Genomic DNA, 21,470 nt, shown 5'->3' with positions numbered 1-21,470 from the left:
AAAGAATTCATTGATTTTTAAATGCCAATATCATAAATATTCTGCAATTTTAGCATGATGAGCATAAACAATTTCCTTTCGGAATACTGAGGACACCTCAGGGAAGCATCTGAAATGTATTTTCTTAACATAGTCATCTCAAAGTAAATTTTCAGACTTTTTGGTCTGCTGGATTTTTTTTAAAAGGGTCAGTGATTATTTGTATGAATAGGCTCTTTTTCTCTCTTTTTTAATTGACTCCCATATATGTCAATCAAAACAGTTTGTGCATGCAATTACAGTTTTCAGAATGGGTGCTTGGAAGGGGCAACATGAAAGTAAATTAAAAAAAAAAACAACTTGGTAAACCAGAAAGAATTAGACTTCAACTTCTAGTTTTTTGTGGTTGCAGTCCACTAGGAATTTGCAGAATTTTCTCTTCCTGAATTGAACTTCTTCCTTCCTCCATTTCCCAGGTCTTGCCTGAGGCCTCGCCTCAAATAAAAACTACTTCAAACTATGATAACATGTATAGACAGTCCAGTCAGATTGCTCAATTGATCACTTAATCAGAGTCCATCTTACTTCAATGTGTCCTGGGCTTTTGGTTTTTACTACTTCCGGTGTCAAGGGCACAATGGTTAAAAGCTATACTTCTTTTTATCCCTTTTGTAGCGGGACAGTGCTGTGCACATAAAAGTTGCTTAATAATACTTAATCCATGTATAAATAGGTGAAAAATAAGTGAATTTGGAAAAATTCAGGGAGCAAGTAGATGAGTATGGTATACATAACAGACATTTGAAAAAGTACCTTAAAGTTTATAAATCTCATTTATACCTCAAAATAACCCAGAGGAAACTGGCTTGGAAAAGTTAAGAGACTTGCTCTTGACACCCGGATCCCTTCCTCCAAAGTTTGTTTTAGTGCCGTTATAGTTGACCTTCAGTAAGAATATGAAGTTAAATGTGCAGACTGCACCCCCCCATAAAACGTGCTCACCAGCAGAGGGCGCAAGAATATGCATGGGTCTTCGAATAAAATTTGCATCCTGGCCCAGGCTCTTTAAGAGCTACTGACCTTGGGCTAATCTAATTTTTTTGAGTCTCATTTGTAAACTATTGATGATAACCCCCCTCCCCCCATTGCAGTGTGGTCATAAACATAAGAATTAGAAATATTCTGTGGCTAGCACATAGTAAAGTGTTAGTTGCTCAGTCATGTCCGACTCCTTGCGACCCCATGGACTGTAGCCCACCAGGCTCCTCTCTCAATGGGATTCTCCAGGCAAAAACATTACAGTGGGTAACCATTCCATTCTCCCGGGGTCCTCCTGACCCAGAGATCGAACCCTGGTCTCTCACATTGCAGGCAGATTCTTAACCATCTGAGCCACCAGGGAAGCCCAGCACATAGTGGGTGAACAGTAAATTGTATCTCTCCTGATCACCATAAGATCACAGAACCAGTTAATTCTTATTTGATGCTTACTAAATATTTGATATTAGTTTGCATATTTAACCCTTAAAATAGCCTGAATGGGCAAATAAATGAATATTGATGAAAAAATCTAATACCCAATGCTGGCAAGAGTGAGGAAGCAGATTGTAGCAACTTTTCTGGATAGAAAGCCTTAAAAACATGATCGGGGCCAGATCATCTTGCCCCAGCATCTATTTAACCTAAGAAAATAATACTGGATAAGTAGCAAGATTTAGAAAAATAGAGGATGTCATCGTCACTCTTTATAACAGCAAAAGGGAAACATCCTAAATGTTCAATGTAGGGCATAGGTTTAATAATTATAGTTTCTCCATCAAATTGAACACTGTGCAGTCATTAAAATGATGCTAAATAAAAATAAATACAGTGATGCTATAGAAAAATATTCTTAAAAGGAGGATAATTGAAACACAGCAAGTAAAGATCACAAGAGACAAACAGCTTGCTTTAACCTGTTTAATAAACACAGGACAGAAATCAAAATTGTAATAGTTATTTCCATATGAGACGAGATTGTTAATGAAGCTTTTTTCCCCCTACTTCTCTTTACTTATTCTGTAAATGTTCTGCAATTAATATATACCACTTTTGTGATTTAAAAAGTCTTTCTTTTACATGTGCAGTGGAGGTGGGTTTTTTAAACACTGCCTGCCAGCACAACCAGAACAGTGGTCAAGTAAATTAAGTTAGTTGTAATAGAGTAACTTGGGAGTTTCAAGAAGTTAAACAGAGTAATTAAAAATCCTAATGAAATTACACAGAGCTGGTGACTTAGCTGCAATAAGGCTGCTCTATATTCTTGGTTCCAGTTTTTCAAAAGGCCTAAAAATGGCATAAAATAAAAAATGAACAATTGTTCACGTAAAGGGCCATGTGCCAAGTTTGGCCTAAGCCACTGTAACCTGAACTCGCCCATATCTCCTCCTCCAGGCTGGCTGCATGTCTCTGGAAGGGTGTATTTGCCCTGCATTACTCAATTTACTTTCCTGAACTTGAAATGGAGTGGAATTTCAATGTAGAGTTACCCATTAGCTCCAAGGCTAAATTTAAACCTTTAATTAAATTAATCACTTGATCTTAAACACATTGCTTCTCCCTCAGGAAAGTGTAGAGAGGTTTCTTAGATGTCAGAGAACTCGTCAGTGTGACAACTGTTACTACTGCCTTTGATAAGTCACCCAAACCGCAGAGGGAAATCTGCAGGCATTTTCAGATGGTCCATGGTAAAGCCCCCTCTACCCCAGAACTGAAGGTTGTTGGCGGTGGGGCTGGGGTACAGCATACTGCCACCCCTCCCAGATCCGTCCTTGCAGCTCTGGAAGGGTCACTGCATGCATCCTTGGACAGGCACTTATTTAATAGAAGACACTGGTAGGGTTTGGGGTTCTTGTGCACCCCGGGGTGTGTATTTATAACAGGAGCTGCGTCCTCAGCCTGCAAATGAATGAGACACAAACTCAACGGTCAGCGACCGCTTGCTGGTGGGACTGTCCACATAAAGGGGTGTGGCCTTACTCGTGTAACTATTAATAAGGACTTATTTCTCCGGGCCCAACAAGGGCAGCGCGGGATCCAGTTAACAAGTTCGCGGGCCAAATCGCTTCAATTCCAGTAACTCGTCCCGCAGACCTATAACCCTCCCGGGACCACATCCTCACGCGTGACTCGGAGCTCTGCTCACGCTCCGTAATTCCCAGTCCAAGCGCGACGGGGAAGCGTGCTCGCCTCCCGCACCTGGGCGCGCGCCCCGGCAGGGAGCCACCAACTCTCCCCGCAGTCAGCTAGGACTACCTGGACCGCCAGGCCGATCCCCGCCCCGCCACCCGCTCGGTTTTCCCTTCCTCCTCCTCTTCCTCCTCCGCCGTCTCCCCCCCGCCCCCGCCCCCGCCGCCTCCCGCTGCCTGCCTGCGCGGCTGCCGCCTGCGGCTTTGTTTTCCTCCCAGGTTTCACCCCCCCCACACGTGATACTGTGGTTTTTTTTGCATAGAGCTTTTCGCAGAGCGAGCGCGGGGCGCGCGCACCTATAAATACCGACCCGGGGGCCAGGGAGCCGGAGATCGCGGGGTCCGGAGGGCCCGGCACCGATCCCGCAGGCGGGCGGGCGGGCGGGCAGACGGCCAGCGAGCCAGCCAGCAGCCGCGCGCGTGGGCTGGGGCGGCGGCGCCCCCCGCCCGAGCACCGAGGGGCGAGCATGGCCCGCCCGCTGGGGGGACGGGCCGCCGCGCACGCCGCCCGCGCCCCGCGCCCTGCCCAGCCCGGGTCACCGGCGCTCGCGCCCGCCGCTTAGCACTCGGGCGCCACTCGCTTCTCCGGGGGCATCGCGGAAATCTCGCCGCAGACGGACACAATGGCGGCGACTGCCGCCACCACGGCCGCCACCGCCGGCACGGCCGTCCGCAGCAGCAGCACCAGCAGCGCCTGCACCGACGCCGCGGGCACTGGCAGATTGCAGCCGCCGCCGCAGCCCCGGCCCGCGGCCGCAGCGCCGGCCCAGCCGCCGCTGCCGCCGCCCGAGCCCCCCAGGAAGCCGCGCATGGATCCGCGGCGCCGCCAGGCTGCCCTCTCCTTCCTCACCAACATCTCGCTGGACGGCCGGCCGCCGCTGCAGGAAGAGGAGTGGGCCGGCGGCGAGGACAGCGGCGCGGCCAAGCCCGGCAGCGGCTGCGGCGCGAGGACTCGGCTCAGCCTGCTAGTCGCCGCCGAGCGGGGCGGCTGCGGCGCGCTTTCCGCGGCGGGCGCGGCGGCGGCGGCGGCGGCAGCGGCGGCTGGATCGGGCCCCTGCCTCCCGCCGCCCTCGCCGCTGCCGCCGCTCGTCCCCGGCGGCCACGCGACCGTGCTCGGCCCCGGGGCGGCCCGGGGGTTCGCTAGCCCCCTGGGCGCCGGCCGGGCGTCGGGGGAGCTGTGGCAGCCGCCCCGGCCCGCGCCTTTCGCCGCCGGCGTTCAGCTGCAGCCGCCAGACGGGCCCGGGGACGCCGGGCCGGAGGAGCTGGAGGAGGACGATGCCTTTACCGGAGTGCACGTGCCGGCGGCCGCCTTCCTGAGCTCCGGGACCCCCGGGAGCGGGAGCGGCAGTCGGGGCCGCCTCAACTCGTTCACTCAGGGAATCCTGCCCATCGCCTTCTCCAGGCAGACCTCGCAGAACTACTGTTCGCTGGAGCAGGCGGGCCCGGGGAGCGGCTCCAGTGCCTTCGAGCAGCTGCAGAGGTCCCGGTGAGTAGCCAGGACGCGGCGCGCGCCTCTCGTGACCCTGCCCGGCTGGCGCTCTGCTGCGGGACACCGGGCGCTCCCACTTCCCGCGCCCTGCTGGATCCCTGGGCTTCTGGCGCGAATTCCAAACCGCGAGGGCACTCGGAAGAAGGAAGGTCTCTGGGGAGCGCGTGTATGTGTTCACACGTGTGTGCACGAGCCAGCACTCACCGAGAAGCACCGTGCTCATGCAAAGGGGGTTGGAGGTAGAGGTTGCGGGAGCCCAGCACAAAAAGTGGCATCAAAACCTCTCATTGCAAAGAAAAGAGCACGAGCTTTCAGAAACCCGGGCCGGACCCGGATAAGCACTCTCCTCACGCCCGGCAAGACTAGGCAGGACGCAGAGTCCAGCAGTGGGTCCGGCAGCCGGCCGAGCGGCGCGTGTGAGCTTTAACTTGCCGCAGACACGCCGCCGCGAATGCCTTCTGAGAAGTTCTGCCTGCGCTCCAAGTATTCCAGTGTCCCAGGAGCGCTTGGTATTTTCCTTTGCTTTCCTAAGAAAAGGAAAGCCCTTCTTATGTGCCCTTGAAGGCCTTGAGGTTGGGGGACAGAGAGGAAATAGGGCTTGAGGATTCTATTTTGCATCCCAACGTGAATTCGCTGAAATGAGTGAAAAAGTTTTTCACCTTTCGAAAGGTTGTGTTTGGTAGCTTAAGTAATCTCCAGGTCTTAAGCATCTTAGCAAAACCGTGAAATGCTGGACACTTGCCCATTCAGGAAATGGCTAGAGCTTGTTCCAGGCACCCTGGGCTGCATCAGGCAGGTGGGATGGGGGCCGAACAGGAGAGAGCAATCGGGAGGAAGTGCAGGCCTGGTTCCTGGGAGGGAACGCCCAGGCTAGTTAGTTAGGAAGGCCTCCTATGGCTCAGTTATGTCAGCTTCCTGGGGCCTCAGTTTCCCTTTCTGGGATAGGAACTTGCCAGTCCGTTGCAGGCCTGGATATGAAAAAGGAGAACCTTTTCTGTTACAGCCTGTCTCCTGTGATGCTCCTCTGAACACTTAGGCTTTTTCTGGTCTATTAAGAAGGTGGTCTGTTGGAAAACTTAACTTCCTCTCCCAATGGACAGATGGTGATGAATGGACCAGGCTCCTTCAGAATTTTGTCCGGAGTCTCTTTCCTCCCAAGTGTTGAAATAAGGACCCTGTTTGGTGTGTAGCATCGTAGTTGAGTGCACATGTCTGCAGACAGGGGTGTGGACCTGTCAGCCAGCCTTGTGATGTCCCCAGATGATTAGTGATGCTGGGCACAGGTGACCATCTGGGTCTGAGTTTCTTGTCAGGGCTCACATCTCCCCCATAGCATAGCAGGCCAGTGGGCGGGAGGGAAGGAGGATCCCTTCCTTTCTGGGCGAGTGGCTCAGACTCAGCAGTTTCCCAGTGGCTTGACATCACACACTGTTTCCTAATGACTCTGTAGTTTGAGCCTGAGCCCAGCTTGTCCAGTGGGTCAGGGCAGGAGTGGTAATAAACATAGGTGTTATTCTAAGCCATGTGCCAGACTGGCCTGTGTCTCATGCTTGACAGATGTGTTGCCCTGCTTGCAACAGCTGGAGATCAAACGACCTCAGACTTCGTCTCTGAGAATCTCCTTTAGACGATCTTGTGTGTTAATATTTCTGATCCCCCAAATAGCCAGATTTAACTGCTGATCCTATAAAGATGAACCCTATGGATGTTTTATTGATCCCCTCCCCCACACACACATTAAGATGAGTGAGTCAGTGTGATGCTTCCTTACTTGACAGTCGCATTCATCTTATGACTTTGGAATTATCCGTATCTGGCAACTTCACAGGCTTTTTAAAAAATTACAGCTGTCAACAGAAACCGTGTCAAATTTAATATGCAGAGAGGAAATAAATCGGTGAGACTGAGATTGAAGAAAGGCCTTGAAGTGCGAGCATGGCCATTTCTCATGTCCAGAAACTTGGAATCTCCTAGGACACTTTGCTTCCTACACTGCACTGCTTACAGGAGTTTTGTCAGAAGTGCGTTGTTTTTTCTGATCCCTAGAGAGAACTTTCACATGCTTAGATGAATTGTGATGTGGCATATAGACTCATTTGAATCAGGCCCAGGGCCAACTTAAAGAACTTGGGGTAGTTTAAAGAATGTCATTTACTTTCCTGGTGTGCCTCGCTTTAAGAAATACTGCTTGCCTGGGTGGTTCCATATACTATTTCATGCATGTTCTCCTGGGGTGTCATTTTTAAATCATATATTTTCCTTGGATTTGTTTCTTGCAATTTAAAGAATTCCAAACAGCCTTGCTGCTCAAAAGTGAGTTCTTGGACCTTCACAAACCCTCAGGTCCCATTCTGGATTACTTGAGTACAAATTTGCATTTTAACAAGATCCCCAGGTGATTCAATACAAGTGAAAGTTTGGAAGAAGCTGCCCTAGTTCATCTGAAATCTGCCTCCTTTTTCCCCATGAACTTGGAATTTCACGTATTCAGTTTGTTAATGGCTATATAAAAATCAGAATCTCCTGATCCGAAATCTTATTTATTTTGTTACTTTCATCTGGACACTTACAAGACTAATCACATTTATGACTTGTACTTCAAAATCTTGAAATATGACAGGAAAATGTGTGTGCCCAGACCTCTGCACAGATGTGTTGATGGATTGATGACACCGTCTCTGTGCTCTGGGCTGGAGAGTTGATATTTGTCACAGTGAATTCTCACAGCCTCCCTATGTTAGATTCTTTCTCAGACCCAGTGTTGGCCAAGATAGGACTCCATATCTTTGAGATCCAAACCTGACATCCTTCTTTCTTTCTTGTGTTGTTTTTTTTAAAAAATATATATTTATTTATTTGCCTGCACTGGGTCCCAGCTGTGGCATGCAGGACCCTCGAGATCTTCGTTGCGGCATACAGAATCCTTTTAATTCCGGCATGTGGAATCTGTAGTTATGGCATGTGAACTCTTAGCTGCGGCAGGTGGGATCTAGTTCCCTGACCAGCGATCAAACCAGGCCCCCTGCTTTGGGAGCGCAAAGTCTCAGCCACTGGACACCAGGGAAGTCCAGGACTTGATGCCTTTCCTCTGCCCCTGCATGGATCACTGTGCCGGGCATGCATAGGCCCAAGGAGACTTTGGGAGCTATGCACCCTACTAGATGTTTGTCCAGGACACATAGCAGGCCAGTGGTGCTTGTGTGATTCTGCACACCCTCTCCGAGTCATCCTCCCCATATTTAGCTTTGCTGTTCGGGGTCCCCGGCTTTGCTGCTACTTACCAGTCTCTACTGAAGTGCATAGAGACCCCAGGACCACAGGCCTCATGGATGGGGCTCCAGGGATGGGAAGCCAGTGTGCTGGGGTTTATGCTGGGTTTGCTCTGTGGCTAGGTGTCAGAAGGGGAAGCCAGAAAGATGCCTTCTAGCTTGACACCCTGTTGTGTTCTCTGCCGAAGGAAGGCGTTAATAGGTGAAAGGGAGTGTGTTTCAAGGGTTTCTTTCACTTGAAAAGGTTCCCCTTAGGTAGCAGCTGGCAGCAGTCCTGGGTTCCTCCACTTCCTGGTGCTGCTGAATTGCAGAATGGGGCCCAGGTGAACACGTGTGCACCATGCGGCCTGATGAAGGGGTACGTGGGGACCAGGGTATTCATTTCAAACAAGGTGAGGATTTTGCTTCTTAGAACATCTCTGCTAACAGTGTGCCTTGTGGAGACTCCGGTCTTAAATGGAAACAGCCCGTGGTGCAGAAGAGCCCCAAGCCTTGGATTCCAGTCCCCCCACTTTGTCACCTGTCTGCATTGTGACTTTGTGACACTGTGTTTTAGCTGTAAGCCACCTGACCTTTCTGGATTTTAGCAATAAGCAAACCCAAGTTATTGTTGAGCCATCTTTCCAGCAATGTGCATTGTGGATGCCAGGGGTACAGCCCAGGCTGGTCTAGGCCTTGGTCAGGATGCTGCCCTGTGCCTCCTCCCAGGGCCTGAGACAAGAGCCCAAGGTTCACCTGCTGCCCTCTTCCTTACACTCACCAGGTTGTCAGGTTGTGGGTGAACTCGGAAGGGGAAGTGCATTGGAAGCCTGCCCACTGCTGACAAGTGCCCAGGGAGGCAGCAAGTTCAAGTGTGATCCTTTGTCCTCCGGGGAGGGTGAGGAAGCCACAACCTGGCTCTGCACTGTGTCGCCATAGCCACCCCAGGGAGCCCCACCTGCCTGGACTTTTTTCCCCCCGGGAAGGAGAGTTGTTAGGTAGGGAGAGGGCAAGGGGCAGGCGGCCTTTGAACACACTGGGAGGGAGCAGTAGGTGAGGCTGGATGAGGTGACAGCATGTCGACCAGGAATGCCAAGCTGGTACCCTGCCCCTCTAGGCTCAGAGCCAATCCCGGCCCTGGCTGGCAACCAAGGGCAGGTGGCTTCACCTCCTCACCTCAGTTTTCTTCTGGGATGAAAGCGCTGGGACAGTGCAGTGGTTAGTGCCCTGTGACCTGCCTTGGAGGCCGGGCATAATGCCTGGGGACGAGTGGATAACTGAATCTCAGCTTCAGATGAAGAGGTGGAGATAAGTTTAATCCCGGGTGGCTCCCACAGGCAGGATGTGCGCTGATGGATGAAGGAATGGGTTTCCCGGGGTGGCAGGGAGGGTCAGCTCTGCTTCTCTGGCTGCGGAGCTGTCGCAGCTGGCCTGCCTGCTCCATCCAGGCTGGAAGCCACAGCCACTGAGGCAGTCCAGCCCCATCTCTACGAGCCCCAGCACAGAAGCGATCCGTGGTGCCCTCCTCTGGGGAGGATGGACCGAAAGGCCATCAGGGTTACACAGTGCTTTAGTAGATGTTGATTTCGGGTCCCGACAGTGTGGAGAAGCAGGAATCCAGGGTCACAGAGTGAGCAGAGGATGACCCTATGTTTTAGGGTTTTATGTCCTGGAGGAAATTCTAGTTTGGGGACCTAAAGCCTTGTATGATTTATTCAACAACATAATGAATATCCTTGTTCCAGGAAACAAGGACAGGGGACCAGCCCACATCTCTAGGGACAGAGCCCTGGGCGGGGGCATAGGTCTCACCCATTTCTATAAGAGTCAGAGAACAAGCAGTTTATCAACAACGTGATTTATTCATGAACGTGATGAACATCAAGCAAGACGTACCAGTTATGGGAGGTACAGGCATGAACATAGTCTTCGTCTGTTGGGAGGCACATATCGACAAGACGGTTTTTCTGGTGATGAGAGCTTGATTAGAGCTGAGCCTGTTTTCTGAGCCCTAAACAGGGCAGAGACACTTCATGTGCCCTCTGTGGGACCTGGCTCAGCGCCTTGATGCAGTATTTGTATTTAACTACCACGTCCCAGGTATGGTTCTAAGGGAACAATGCATGAGCCGGTTCACATTTATAACAGCACTTACACAGCCTCACCCTTATTCTGAAGCACAGAGAGGTTAAGTTACTGGCCGAGGGTCGCTCAGCCTGCTTGTGGGCAGTCTGGCTCCAGGATATGTGTCTGAACGCGCTTGTCTCTGCTCTGCTGTGGTTTGAGTCAGGCTCCTAAATGCTTGTTCCACTGGCTTCAGCTGGACAGGGGTGAACGTGGCCTCCGTGATCTCTAAGAGCAGTGCTGGCCCTGCGGTTTCCTTATTTAGGCCTCTCTCCTCTGTCCGAGTCTACAGGGATCCAGTCTGCCACGCCCCTGTTTCTCGGCCACACCCGTCACCTTTGTTACCTGTTTAGTCCACCTGGGCTCTGTGCCTCAATGGGAGACAGGAGAACCAGGAGCCTGGCGCCCCTAGGAATTGGGTGTATGGTGGTAGTTCTCCCACTTCCTTAGTGCTGAGGGTCTCATCCGTGAAATGGGAATGATAATACTACCTCCTTCCTGGATGTGTTTCCTTTTTTTGGACCCTTGGTGTCTTTTCAGCATCGCCCCTTTTCCCCAGCTCAGGGGTCAGCACGCTGAGGCCCAGGAGCTGCTTATAAATGATTTTCTGGGAAACAGCCGCTGCTGTTCATCTCTGCACTATCTTGGGCAGCCCTTGTGCTACAAGCAGAGTAGAGTAGCTGTGGCAGAGGCCACATGGCCCGCAGAGCCTGAACTGTTTGTCCTCTGACTCTTACAGAAATGGTCGAGACCTACGCCCCCGCCCAGGGCTCTGTCCCCAGAGATGTGGGCTGTTCCCCTATCCTTGTCTCCTGGAAGCTCCTGGCTTCTGTTTGGACCCGCCATCCTTTCTTCCCAGCTGGCAGAGGGACCTTTCTGAGGCCCACATCGGATCCCGGCAGTCTTAAACTCCTTTTCTTTCATGTGTGGCCAGCACGCTCCCTGCTCCTCTGCACGCCTATCTTCTGCGCTGGCTTCACAAAGGGCACCTGGGTTCTGGCACCCACCGGCCTCTCCATGGGATGCTTCCCCACCAGACGCCCCTTCTTCCGTTGCATCACCCATCACCCTGCAGAGGCCCCAAGTATGGCACTGAGCACGCCCTCCTAGGGATGACTTTCTTCCTTCTCTATGGGTCTGAGTGCACCTGTCCCTGACTCCTTGGTGGCTGGGGGACTTGCTGGTGACAGGCCTGGAAGTGTTCCCCCCACCTAACTTTCTGGGTCTTTTATTTTTAACCAGAATCACTCTCAACATTTTATTTGGAAAATTAGCCACTCTACCACCTCCTCCCTCAGTCCTGCAGCAACGAACCTCCCTCCTTGAGTGTCTCTCCTCTCCCCCTGCGTCATCCACCCATCCACCAACCCCACCCCATCCACGTTGGCTTCTCCCCGCTCTGCAGGGAGGGGAAGCAGCACCTTCCTGCGTGCTATGGGCTTCATATACATTGTTTGTTTAGTCGCTAAGTCATGTCTAACTCTTTGCGACTACGTGAATTGTAGCCCACCAGGCTCATCTGTCCATGGGATTTCCCGGGCAAGAATACTGGAGTGGGTTGCCATTTCTTCCTTCAGGGGATCTTCCCAATCCAGGGATTGAACCCAAGTCCCCTGTATTGGCAGGTGGGTTCTTTACCACTGAGCCACCAGGGAATCCCCTCATATGCATTCTTTTGTTTTATTTGTGTGGCAATTCTAAGACAAAGGGCTTATACACATATTAGAGCTGTGGACCGTGAGGCTTGGAGGGCTTAAGGAAGCTTGCCAGAGGCCTCATAGCTGGACTCTAGAGTTAGAATTTGAGCCCTGGTCTCTCTGGCTTCTGATCTGGGTTTCTGCCAGAGCTGAGCGTATACTGGACCAAGGAATCTTCGCTGATGGGTAACTGAAATCAGTCATAGTGGGAGCATTTACACCACAGGAATCAGGCAGTGGTTATTACAAGCCAGGGCTTGGCTTTTTCCCTTTCACAGAGCTGGTTTGTCTGCACGTGTGCCAGGGCCTCACCACACGTCTCTTGGTTCCATTCTCCCCTGGGGGGCTGTGCAAAATGTGGTCATCAGAGGAAGAGTGAAAAAACAAACATTTTGATCAGAATCTGTTACTTGACATGATTCTGTGAATTTCTCAAAAGGTCACCACCATCACCACCCATTTTACACCTCAAAAAAATATCTAACAACCCTTCACCTCATGTTTCAAACTGCATGCAATTTAGAAACTAAACTTTCAGACACTAAGTCTCAAACAGATTGTAGTATTATCTGTAGAAGTCATAAAATCATTACCTGTTATTCTCCTTTACAAACTATGTGATACATTTTTATTTTTGTTTGGTTTTTAAAAGTCTCTGAGATAATACATTCAATCAGGGTTTCCTGTTTTGTTTTGTTTTTTTCCCCTCTTTTTGTTTGTGTTAGCATTTTGGATAATTGCACACTAGTTTATGTTTAATGGGATTATTATTAATGTGGTTTGGAGTTTATTGCTGAACATTTGATCACAAAGACAAAAGCTGATAAAACAGAGCTTGGGAATACTAGACATTTAGGACTTGGAATATTGTAATAATGTATGTGTTCGTGAAAGGATACAATCTTATCCCCAATTTAAAGGGTAGGAGTGTACTTAAATCTAAGTTTAACCCATGACAAATAGACGGCAAGCCATTCAGGAAGAGACTAACAAAATATTGGAGAATGCCAAAGATTTGTGTGTCTAGCACGCTGGTTTTTATTTTAAAGCATTTTACTCATTGACCCAATGATTTATAGAACAAAGTGTCTAGTTTGATCATCTTAGGAAGGGGATGGGGGGTTGTGAGAGATGGAAGAGCAGCCAAAGTCTATAATGTTTTGCTTAAGGACTAAAATTGGCATGTTGGCATGGGGGGTGTGGGTGGGCAAAATAGGTGAAAGAAGTAAGAGGTGCGCATTTCCATGTTTTTAAATGCCGAACCACCAGGTTGTACCCCTGAAACCAATGTAACAGTGTATGTCAACTATATTTCAATCGAAAATAATTTTAAAAATTGTGATATTAGGGGATAAATGGTCGATATGATGTGGAAAAGTGGTTCTTGATGCAGTTTTTTATGTTTTATTGAATCAAATAAAGTTTTCTATTAAAGAGGGAGATATGAGGAAAGAAGATGAGATTACAAATTACAAAGGTGATTGTGTAAATCCTTGAGGATTCAGTTTATCCACCACAAGACAAACTTCTGATTATTAAGTTCTACGTACTTGTTTGGGGCTTTGCAATTTACAAAGCGCTTTCGTATATACTAAATAGTTTTCAGAAAGGCAATGTGGTAGCTGTTTTATAGACTAGAAAGTTGAGACCACGAAGAACGAAGTGGTCATGTCCACGGTCACGTACCCCGCAGATGGCAGAGCTGGAATTTTGAAACCTGGGTTTTCTGGTTCCAAGCCGAGAGTTTTAAAAATAAACCACAAGTTCTAATGTACTTGTTTCACTTAAGAAAAACAGAGAACTCTATTAAATGCTGTAGAACTTTATTCTCCTTCCTGCCCGCAACTTCCACTTGTATATTAGTTAACCTCCAGAGAGCAAAAATACTAGGGCCTCATGTATTTCAGACCTATGGGCTAGAGTCAACCAAAGTCAGGATGTTCAAGTACAAAGAAATATTGTGCTGTAGTTTTGGCCAACAACACTGTCTCATCAAGCAAGGATTCTGACTTTCATATGATAACCTCAAGGGACAGGCCAACAGAGAACCTTGGTTTGGGGCCCGAGTTGTGGAAAATTTTCCCAATAACAACAGCTTTCTCCAAACAGTAGTTTGATGTTGGTTCCTCCTTTCCCACACCCCTGCTGCTCTGCCTCCTTCCCAGAAAATTGAGCAAATAGATTCAGGAGTGGATGCCTCAACCTTGGAGTCAGACAACTCTGCCACATAGCAACACATTTTGAGGAAACTCTTGCAACCCCTCTGAGCGTCAGCATCCTCACCTGTAGGATGGGGATAATAATCCCTGCCTGGGGACTTCCAGTGGCTGAAACTCCCCTCTCCCAATGCAGGGGACCGAGGGTTCGATCCCTGCTCAGGGAACTAGATCCCACATGCCATATCTACGAGTTCACATGCTGAAACTGAGACCCAGTGCAGTCAAATAAAGAAATAAAATTTTAAAAACTTCCCGCCCTTTTCAGGGTGTTGTGAGCATGAACGTGAGAAGCACCTAGCAGAGGTTTGGTCCTTGGTGGTTGACTGGTAAGACCGTAGCTGTTTTGTGCACGGTTGCCCTGCTCTGCCCTACACCATCAGTCAAAAAGCAGTTGGGAAGCCTGACAGGGTCTGCTTAGATCATCCAGAGGGGAGCTTTTTGCTTCCAGATGATTTACCGCATTGGTTCAATTTCATAAATAGTAAAATAAGACCAGAGCAGCTGAGGACACCACCACCCCCTCCCTTAGCGTTTTTGTCCTTTTGTTCACTGGAAAACAACAGTCTCGAGGACAGGGCAGCAAGAAGGAGGTGAATCACACATTCGGTGTCATCTGCTTAGAGCAGCACAGCGGTGCGGTCAAGAGCAAGAGCCGGTCCGGTCCACACCCAGGCGTGCAAGACACTGCCTTGCCCATCGGGACTGCAGGAGGGGAGTGCTACCTGCCAAGACAATTCTGGAAGATGCGTCTCTGCTCCCTCACCTCGCAGAAGCCGTGGCCCTCCTCCTGTGGTCTGCCTGCTGCCTGCTCAGCCGCCTTCTCTAGGCAGGACACCCCTGGAGTCTGAGGGCTCTTGGGGCACCCTCAAGGTCCTGGGGCCATGACCATGGAGTCGGTTGAATGCTGCTTTGCTGATGGACTTGGCATCCCCTCCCTGCTCGCAGGTCTCTCTGCACCTGGCTCTTGCCTTTGCTCTTGACCCCTTGGGAAGACAGAGGTGGGGCTTGTCCAGGTCCCCGGTGTAACCCATGTGGCATGGGGTCAGCAGCAACCTACGCCCCTCCGCATGCCAGGTTGTTCACACGCCTGTGTGTGAACCATCAGGTCACTTGGTGGTTCAGGGATCAATGGACCAGCACCTACCTTCCAGAAGAGAGAAGAACTACAGACCGAGGCAGCGGGGCTTCCTGGTCCCCCTCTGGAGCGGGCGGTTGTCCTGGAGGTGGCCTCGGAGCTGAGCCTACAGGGACTGGCGGCCCAGTGCTAAGCGCCTGGTGATGGAGATGAACTTCATTTCAGAGGAAGACGGGAGGCCTGTGAGCAAGGACAGGTGTGAACAGAGCCGGGGGTTATGCAAACTGGAGGCAGATTGGCTGGAGGAAGGAGAGCAGTGCCTTTTGTATTTAACCCTTTTGGCATCTTAGTCATCACTTCAGAAAGAGGAACTCATGCCCATGAAAAAATTTTCTGTTCTGGGACTTCATCTATTTTTATACAGAGAGAATTTTAGAAAGAATTTCAGGAGGTTCATGGACACTTGGAAACTTCTGGAGGTAGGGAGACCAGCGAGGAAGCTGGCGTTAGGAGCCCCAGAGAGAAGTGGAGACCGGAAGCCTCTGCCGTCACTAACCCCCAGCACTAACTTGTCACTGTGATGCTCGGCGACCACGTGGATTTGGGGCCCTGCCTGTGCTCCATGAAGTCCTTCGGGTCACCCATTTCCGCAGCTCTTGTGGGTATGGGGTTCCCACCTGGAACCTTAGAAACATTCTGACCTTATTTGCAAATATGGATGCACCTTGGAGATACTGCAGGTTCAATTCAAGACTAGGATGGAGACAGTGAGGGGATCACTGACTCAAAAAGAAGATAGAATCGACAGGCTCCAATTCTGGTAAAGAATCTGCCTGCCATCGCAGGAGACCTAAGAGACGTGAGTTCAATCTGGGTTGGGAAGATCCCCCAGAGGAGGGCATGGCAACCCACTCCAATATTCTTGCCTGGAGAATCCATGGACAGCGGAGCCTGAGGGGCTACAGTCTGTGGGGTCACAAGGAGTTGGACACAGCTGAGCATGCACGCACACGCGTGACTTGGGTAGTCGCTGCCAGCTTGTGTCCAGTTAGAGGCTCTGAAATAATCACCCGCAGGTGTAGGGCTGCAACTGTGGTGCATGGCCAGAGGGGAGGGCCTTGGTCCCCTCAGGGCCTGCGATGAGCACCATGGTGGATTTGACCTGCTTGTGGTGGGGAGGGCTGGCTTCTGGAGGTGTCTAAAGGGTGAACACGGGCTGGGAGGAGTGTGTAGACCACAGGACCAGCCTGGGCAGGGTCTCTGGTGGGAAGAAGCAGGAAATATGAAGGAAGTAGACAAAGGGCAGGCTGTGTGTTTGGACCACAGGCAGGATTTTGATGTTCATCAGCAGAGCAATGTGATGTCACCAGCCAGGGGGAACCAGAGTAAGACCTGTGTTTTGAAATGATTGGGCCAGCGGCAGCGTGGAAGGACAGTTAGATGAGAGAAGCCACAGATGGGAGGAAACCACAGTTTGTAGCTACTGTCCTGGCAGAGGATGGTGGCGACTGGGCTGGAGTGGCAGTGATGAGGGAGGGGAGAAGGGGGTGGATCCCATAGGGATTTAAGGTGCAGCGGAATGAACTTGGAGATGGACTGGTTGTGGAGGGCGGAGTGCAGAGGCATCAAGGGACCCCCCCACACACATACACAGGTTCCAGTGTGTGGACTGATGGGATAGCAGAGCCATCTCAGTAACAGAGAGGATGGATGTGAGCACAATCCAATGCTATGCGTTTAAGAAATACTCTCTAGAAGAAAAAACTGCAGACCTGAAGATGACCCTGTTTCTTTCTTTATTTAATATTTATTTATTTGGCTGTGCTGGGTCTTAGTTGCAGCATGCAAGATCTTTACTTGCAGCATGCAAACTCTTTTGTTGTGGCATGTGGGATCTAGTTCCCCGACCAGGGATCAAACCCAGGCCCCCTCCACTAGGAGCTCAGAGTCTTAATAACCACCGGACCACCAAGACTGTTCTGACCCTGTTTCTTCTTGTTGTCTTGTTTCTCATAACATTGTGCCTTTACTCTCCAGATAGCTCGAGGTGAAGTATATAGGGTCATAAATAATGTATTGGTTGAGGATGTATACATTTTCAGCTTCAAGAGAAACCAAGTTTTATGCTCATTGGTCTTTTGGTCTAAAAATTCTAATGTTACCTTTTAAGGTAAATGCTGAGCATGTCAATTAAAAAAAAAAGTCAGATTTTGTGCATTTCAGTTAAGACGTATAATTTCTTTTTATTAAAGAAAAAAAGTACCCTTGAGCAAGATCATGAGTTTTTTTTTTTTTTTTCAAACAGTTCCTGGGTTCAGCTTGTGCATGTTTGCAGCTAATTACCAGGTGTTGAAGTCTGAGTGATCTTGAGTGTGGAGGATAAAGATATGTTCTCAAGAGAAGGGAAACATGCCTTTGCAAAGCTGCATAATAGTCTGCTGCAGTAACTAAACAAGCACCCAGTGTCTAACGATTTTGTACTTACTCTGTTATTCAAAGTAAGGCCAGGATGCGGTCTTTTTTTTTTTTAAGTTATTTATTTATTTGGCTGTGCCGGATCTTAGTTGTGGCATGTGGGATCTGGTTCTCTGACCTGGGTCTGCTGCATTGAGAGCACAGAGTCATAGCCACTGGACCACCAGGAAAGTCCCAGGACACAGTCTTAGCATTCCAGTAGCAATCTCATCTTTTTCTTGTTTTACGGGTTGTTTTTCATAATCACGGTTTGCTTATTGCACGCTAACGTGATGAGCTGCAGAGCCATGTGGAAATAGCCTCGTATCTCAGATCTGCCATTTCCCGGGTGTGCCCTTAGGCAGATTCCAGAATCTCTGTACGAGTGGGACATATTAATAATTACAAACCCCATTTCAGTATTCTTGCCTGGGAAGTCCCATGGACAGAGGAGCCTGGCAGACTACGGTTCATGAGGTCACAAGGAGTTAGCTACAGCTCAGTGACTAAACAACAGCAGTTTCATGGCGCAACAGCCAGGATTAAATCTGATTTCTCTGAAGTACTTTGCACAACGCTAGGTACATATATTGTTGTTGTTCAGTCTCTTAGTCATCTCTGACTCTTTGCGGGCCCATGGACTGCAGCATGCCAGGCTTCCCTGTCCTTCACCATCTCCCAGAGTTTGCTCAAACTCGTGTCCATTGAGTTGGTCATGCCATCCAACCATCTCATCCTTTGTCATCCCCTTCTCTTCCTGCCTTCAGTCTTTCCCAGCATCAGGGTCTTTTCCAATGAGTCAGCTCTTTGCATCAGGTGACCAAAGTATTGGAGTTTCAGCTTCAGCTTCAGCATCAGTCCTTCCAGTGAATATTCAGGATTTATTTCCTTTAGGGTTGACTGGTTTGGTCTCCTTGCTGTCCAAGGGACTCTCAGGAGTCTTCTCCAGAACCACAGTTCGAAAGCATCAATTCTTCGGCACTCTGCCTTGTTTAAGGTTCGATTCCCACATCCGTACATGACTACTGGAAAAACCATAGTTCTCAGTAAGTATTCAATGTAATTATTATATCCCAACTCCTCTACTGATGCTCTTTCATAGAGGCTGACATTACTATGTAAATGAGGGAATTGAACTCCGTGGAGCTCACTTTTCTCTCCAGTGCACAATGGAGTTTGCAGAGCTGGGATCCTGTCTAATCCTGAACCACACTCTCGCCACTGAGTTTGATTGCCTTTGTCATGTGTTAAAAGTTCATCCAAACAAGTTTTGTGACCTTCCTGAGCAAAACAGGTTTTGCTTTAGGGTCCGGATGGTTTTCTGGACACTTGAACTGTCCAAGAATATGTGCAGGTCTTTATCAGGTACATATCTAGCCCATGTTTGGCTATGTGTCTGTGGGGAGCTGCCCTGGGTAGCTCAACCAGATTTTTTATCTGACCCTGTTTGTTCCAAACACAAGCAGGCAGATTGGAGGAGATGGTAAGGGAATATTTCAGTCCAGTCACTCATCTAGATACACCCTCCCTCTAAGCTGTATTTCACAGAGCTAGAATGAATTTAGACAGTAGATCTTTATTAAGAGGTGCAACATTTGTTATCTGTAACTTTAGTTCTTTGAAGCCAGAAAAAAGAAAAAAGAAGTCAAGACTGAAATATAAGGAAGTCGATAAGATACATGCTGGCTGGTGAAATATGGAATTTTTAAAATCTTTTTTTATTTATTTTTTAATTAACTTATTTTAATTGGAGGAAAATTGCTTTACAATGATGTGTTGGTTTTAGCCATACTACAACGAGAAACAGCCATATATTATATTTAATGCATATATATGAAATCTGAAAAAATGATATTAATGAGCCTATTTGCAGGGAAGGAATGGAGACACCGATGTAGAGAAGGGACTTGTGAAATTTTTTTTTTAAGTGTATTTACATGGGAGTTAGGCTTTGATTTTATATTGTCTCAAATTGATACCAGATGCCTGCCTTCCAGACAGACTCCCAAGCTGATCTCAGAGTGTCAGTTGGAAAACAAATCACTTTGCCATTTGGAATGCCAATTGATATTTTAGAAGTTTCCTTTTGTTTTCAAAGGGGAAATAATGCATATTCCAGACCCGGCAAACAGAACTTTTATAAATGGCAATTAACAGAGGATGCCCAAGGGAGGAAGTCTCCAGTTTCTTATTATAACGCTGGCAGATGTAATCGAAGTGACATGTTATTAGTATTGGCATCTCCTGCTTGCCCTGGGAGCTGGTTCAGCCTTGTGTAGCCATGGTCACAGCCAGGAGCTTCATCCCCATCCTACTTCAACCTCAGGTCGGAGGAAGAACACAAGAGCACTGTGTCCAGGGCAGCTGGCATCGTGTCGTCTCCGCAGGACCCCAGGCTCATGGGTTGACTTGTTCATTCCCTCCACCCCTCCCCGCAGTGGCTTAAAAAAGTGGCTTTTTGTTTTGAGTCTTACTTGGGTCTCAACAGTGATCCCTTCTCCTCCAGGCAGTTTTTCTCCCTGGCGCTGGCCTGGGAATGACTCATAGAGTCTTGAGTAGCCTGACACCTCTGCTGCATTCCTTGAGTGCTTTCTTAAAGGTGCCTCTGTGTAAGGATGTTTGCTGACTTTCCCATTCGAGGTGTTAGAGAATCTCCCAGATGACCGGGAAGGCCGAGTCTGATTCTGGGTCCTCAACCTGGACGCCGGCAGACTTGGGTGAGAATCCTTCTCGGCCTGGAAGAGAGGACTGGCAGAGCCCGGTGGCTTGGGTGTTCACAGGAGTGGAGTAGAGGGGAGTTGCCTAGAGCAAAGGGGCTCCACGCCCCCCAGGCCTTGGAATTTCCTACAGCAGCCGGGCTCTAGACTTTCAGATGGACGAGAAGGGACCTTGAAGAGGCGCAGAGTGGTAAGGTTACTGTGGAATGAAAGGATGAGAGCCCTTGACCCTGCTCGCTGAAGCTAATAGTGGCCAGAGGCTCCTGGTCTGTGGATGGATACTCAGGGGAGGGGCTGAGACTGAGCTCCAAGTACTTAAGTCTTAACTCTTTAGAACTCAACTTCATCCTCCTGTGTCAGCTGCCTCTACTCCAAGGGAGTAAATTTGTATTATTTATATTATTAATATAACTTGTATTATTAATATAAAACTTTGAACTGATATGGTGGTACAAAATTATGTTCTGTCAAGTGGCCCTGAACCCCGAATCAGCTGCAAACACTGACCACTGGACCATTGTTCCCAGGGAAATGCAGGGTGTGGGAGGGCGCCTTCCAGCCTCTTGTCATATTTTCATCATCCAGTCAATACACAACCTGGTTTTATGTGTGTCTCTGCTTGAAGATGCCTTGGGTGTGTATTGGATTGCATGCTCAGTCTTGTCCAACTCTTTGCAACCCCATGGACTGTAGCCCACCAGGCACCTCTGTCTGTGGAGTTTTTCAGGCGAGAATACTGGAGTGGGTTGCCATTTTCTTCTCCAGGGCATCTTCCCAACCCAGGGATTAAACCCAAGTCTCTTGTGTCTCCTGCCTTAGCAGATGGATTCTTTTATCAATGCACCACCTGGGAAGCCCTGGGAAAGGAAGATACCATAGTTAATAGATAGTGTTAATTCATTAACATTGAACTCACAGCCAGCAGTAACTCATTCCTGGACAAAACTCGCTCACAAATTTGCCCTGTTGGCCACTTGGTCTGGACACCGTTTTAAGCGGTGAAATCACCGACAGCAAGCGCAAAAGTACAATAAGTGAGGCACTCAAAGTACCTTGAGTTACTCGTGGCAGTCTGAGAGCTGAAAACAGGAAGGCCAGCCCTCCTTTTCACCTCAGCTGTTCAAAATTTTCCCTGCTTTGCACGTGCACATGTCCATGAATGATTGTGAAAGTCCTGTGAGTATTGATCTGGGGTTGCAAATAAATATTAACAGGTATGCAAATAAATGTTAGCAAGGAGA

The 21,470-nt window shown here is 49.1% G+C and overlaps 1 protein-coding gene across 1 annotated transcript in view; it reads left to right on the top strand.

Annotated features, from left to right (window-relative positions):
- The first annotated feature begins 3,767 nt into the window (after positions 1 to 3,767).
- CABLES1 (Cdk5 and Abl enzyme substrate 1) overlaps positions 3,768 to 21,470 on the top strand; it is a 102,776-nt gene continuing 85,073 nt past the window's right edge. The window contains exon 1 of the mRNA XM_015103631.4: positions 3,768 to 4,692. Coding sequence (XP_014959117.3) covers positions 3,830 to 4,692 — 863 coding nt within the window. The 5' untranslated portion in view covers positions 3,768 to 3,829. The remainder of the gene's footprint in view (positions 4,693 to 21,470) is intronic.

Source organism: Ovis aries, chromosome 23, assembly GCF_016772045.2.
Source record: "Ovis aries strain OAR_USU_Benz2616 breed Rambouillet chromosome 23, ARS-UI_Ramb_v3.0, whole genome shotgun sequence".
Lineage (NCBI taxonomy): Eukaryota > Metazoa > Chordata > Mammalia > Artiodactyla > Bovidae > Ovis > Ovis aries.
This window is presented reverse-complemented; position numbering and strand designations above follow the sequence as displayed.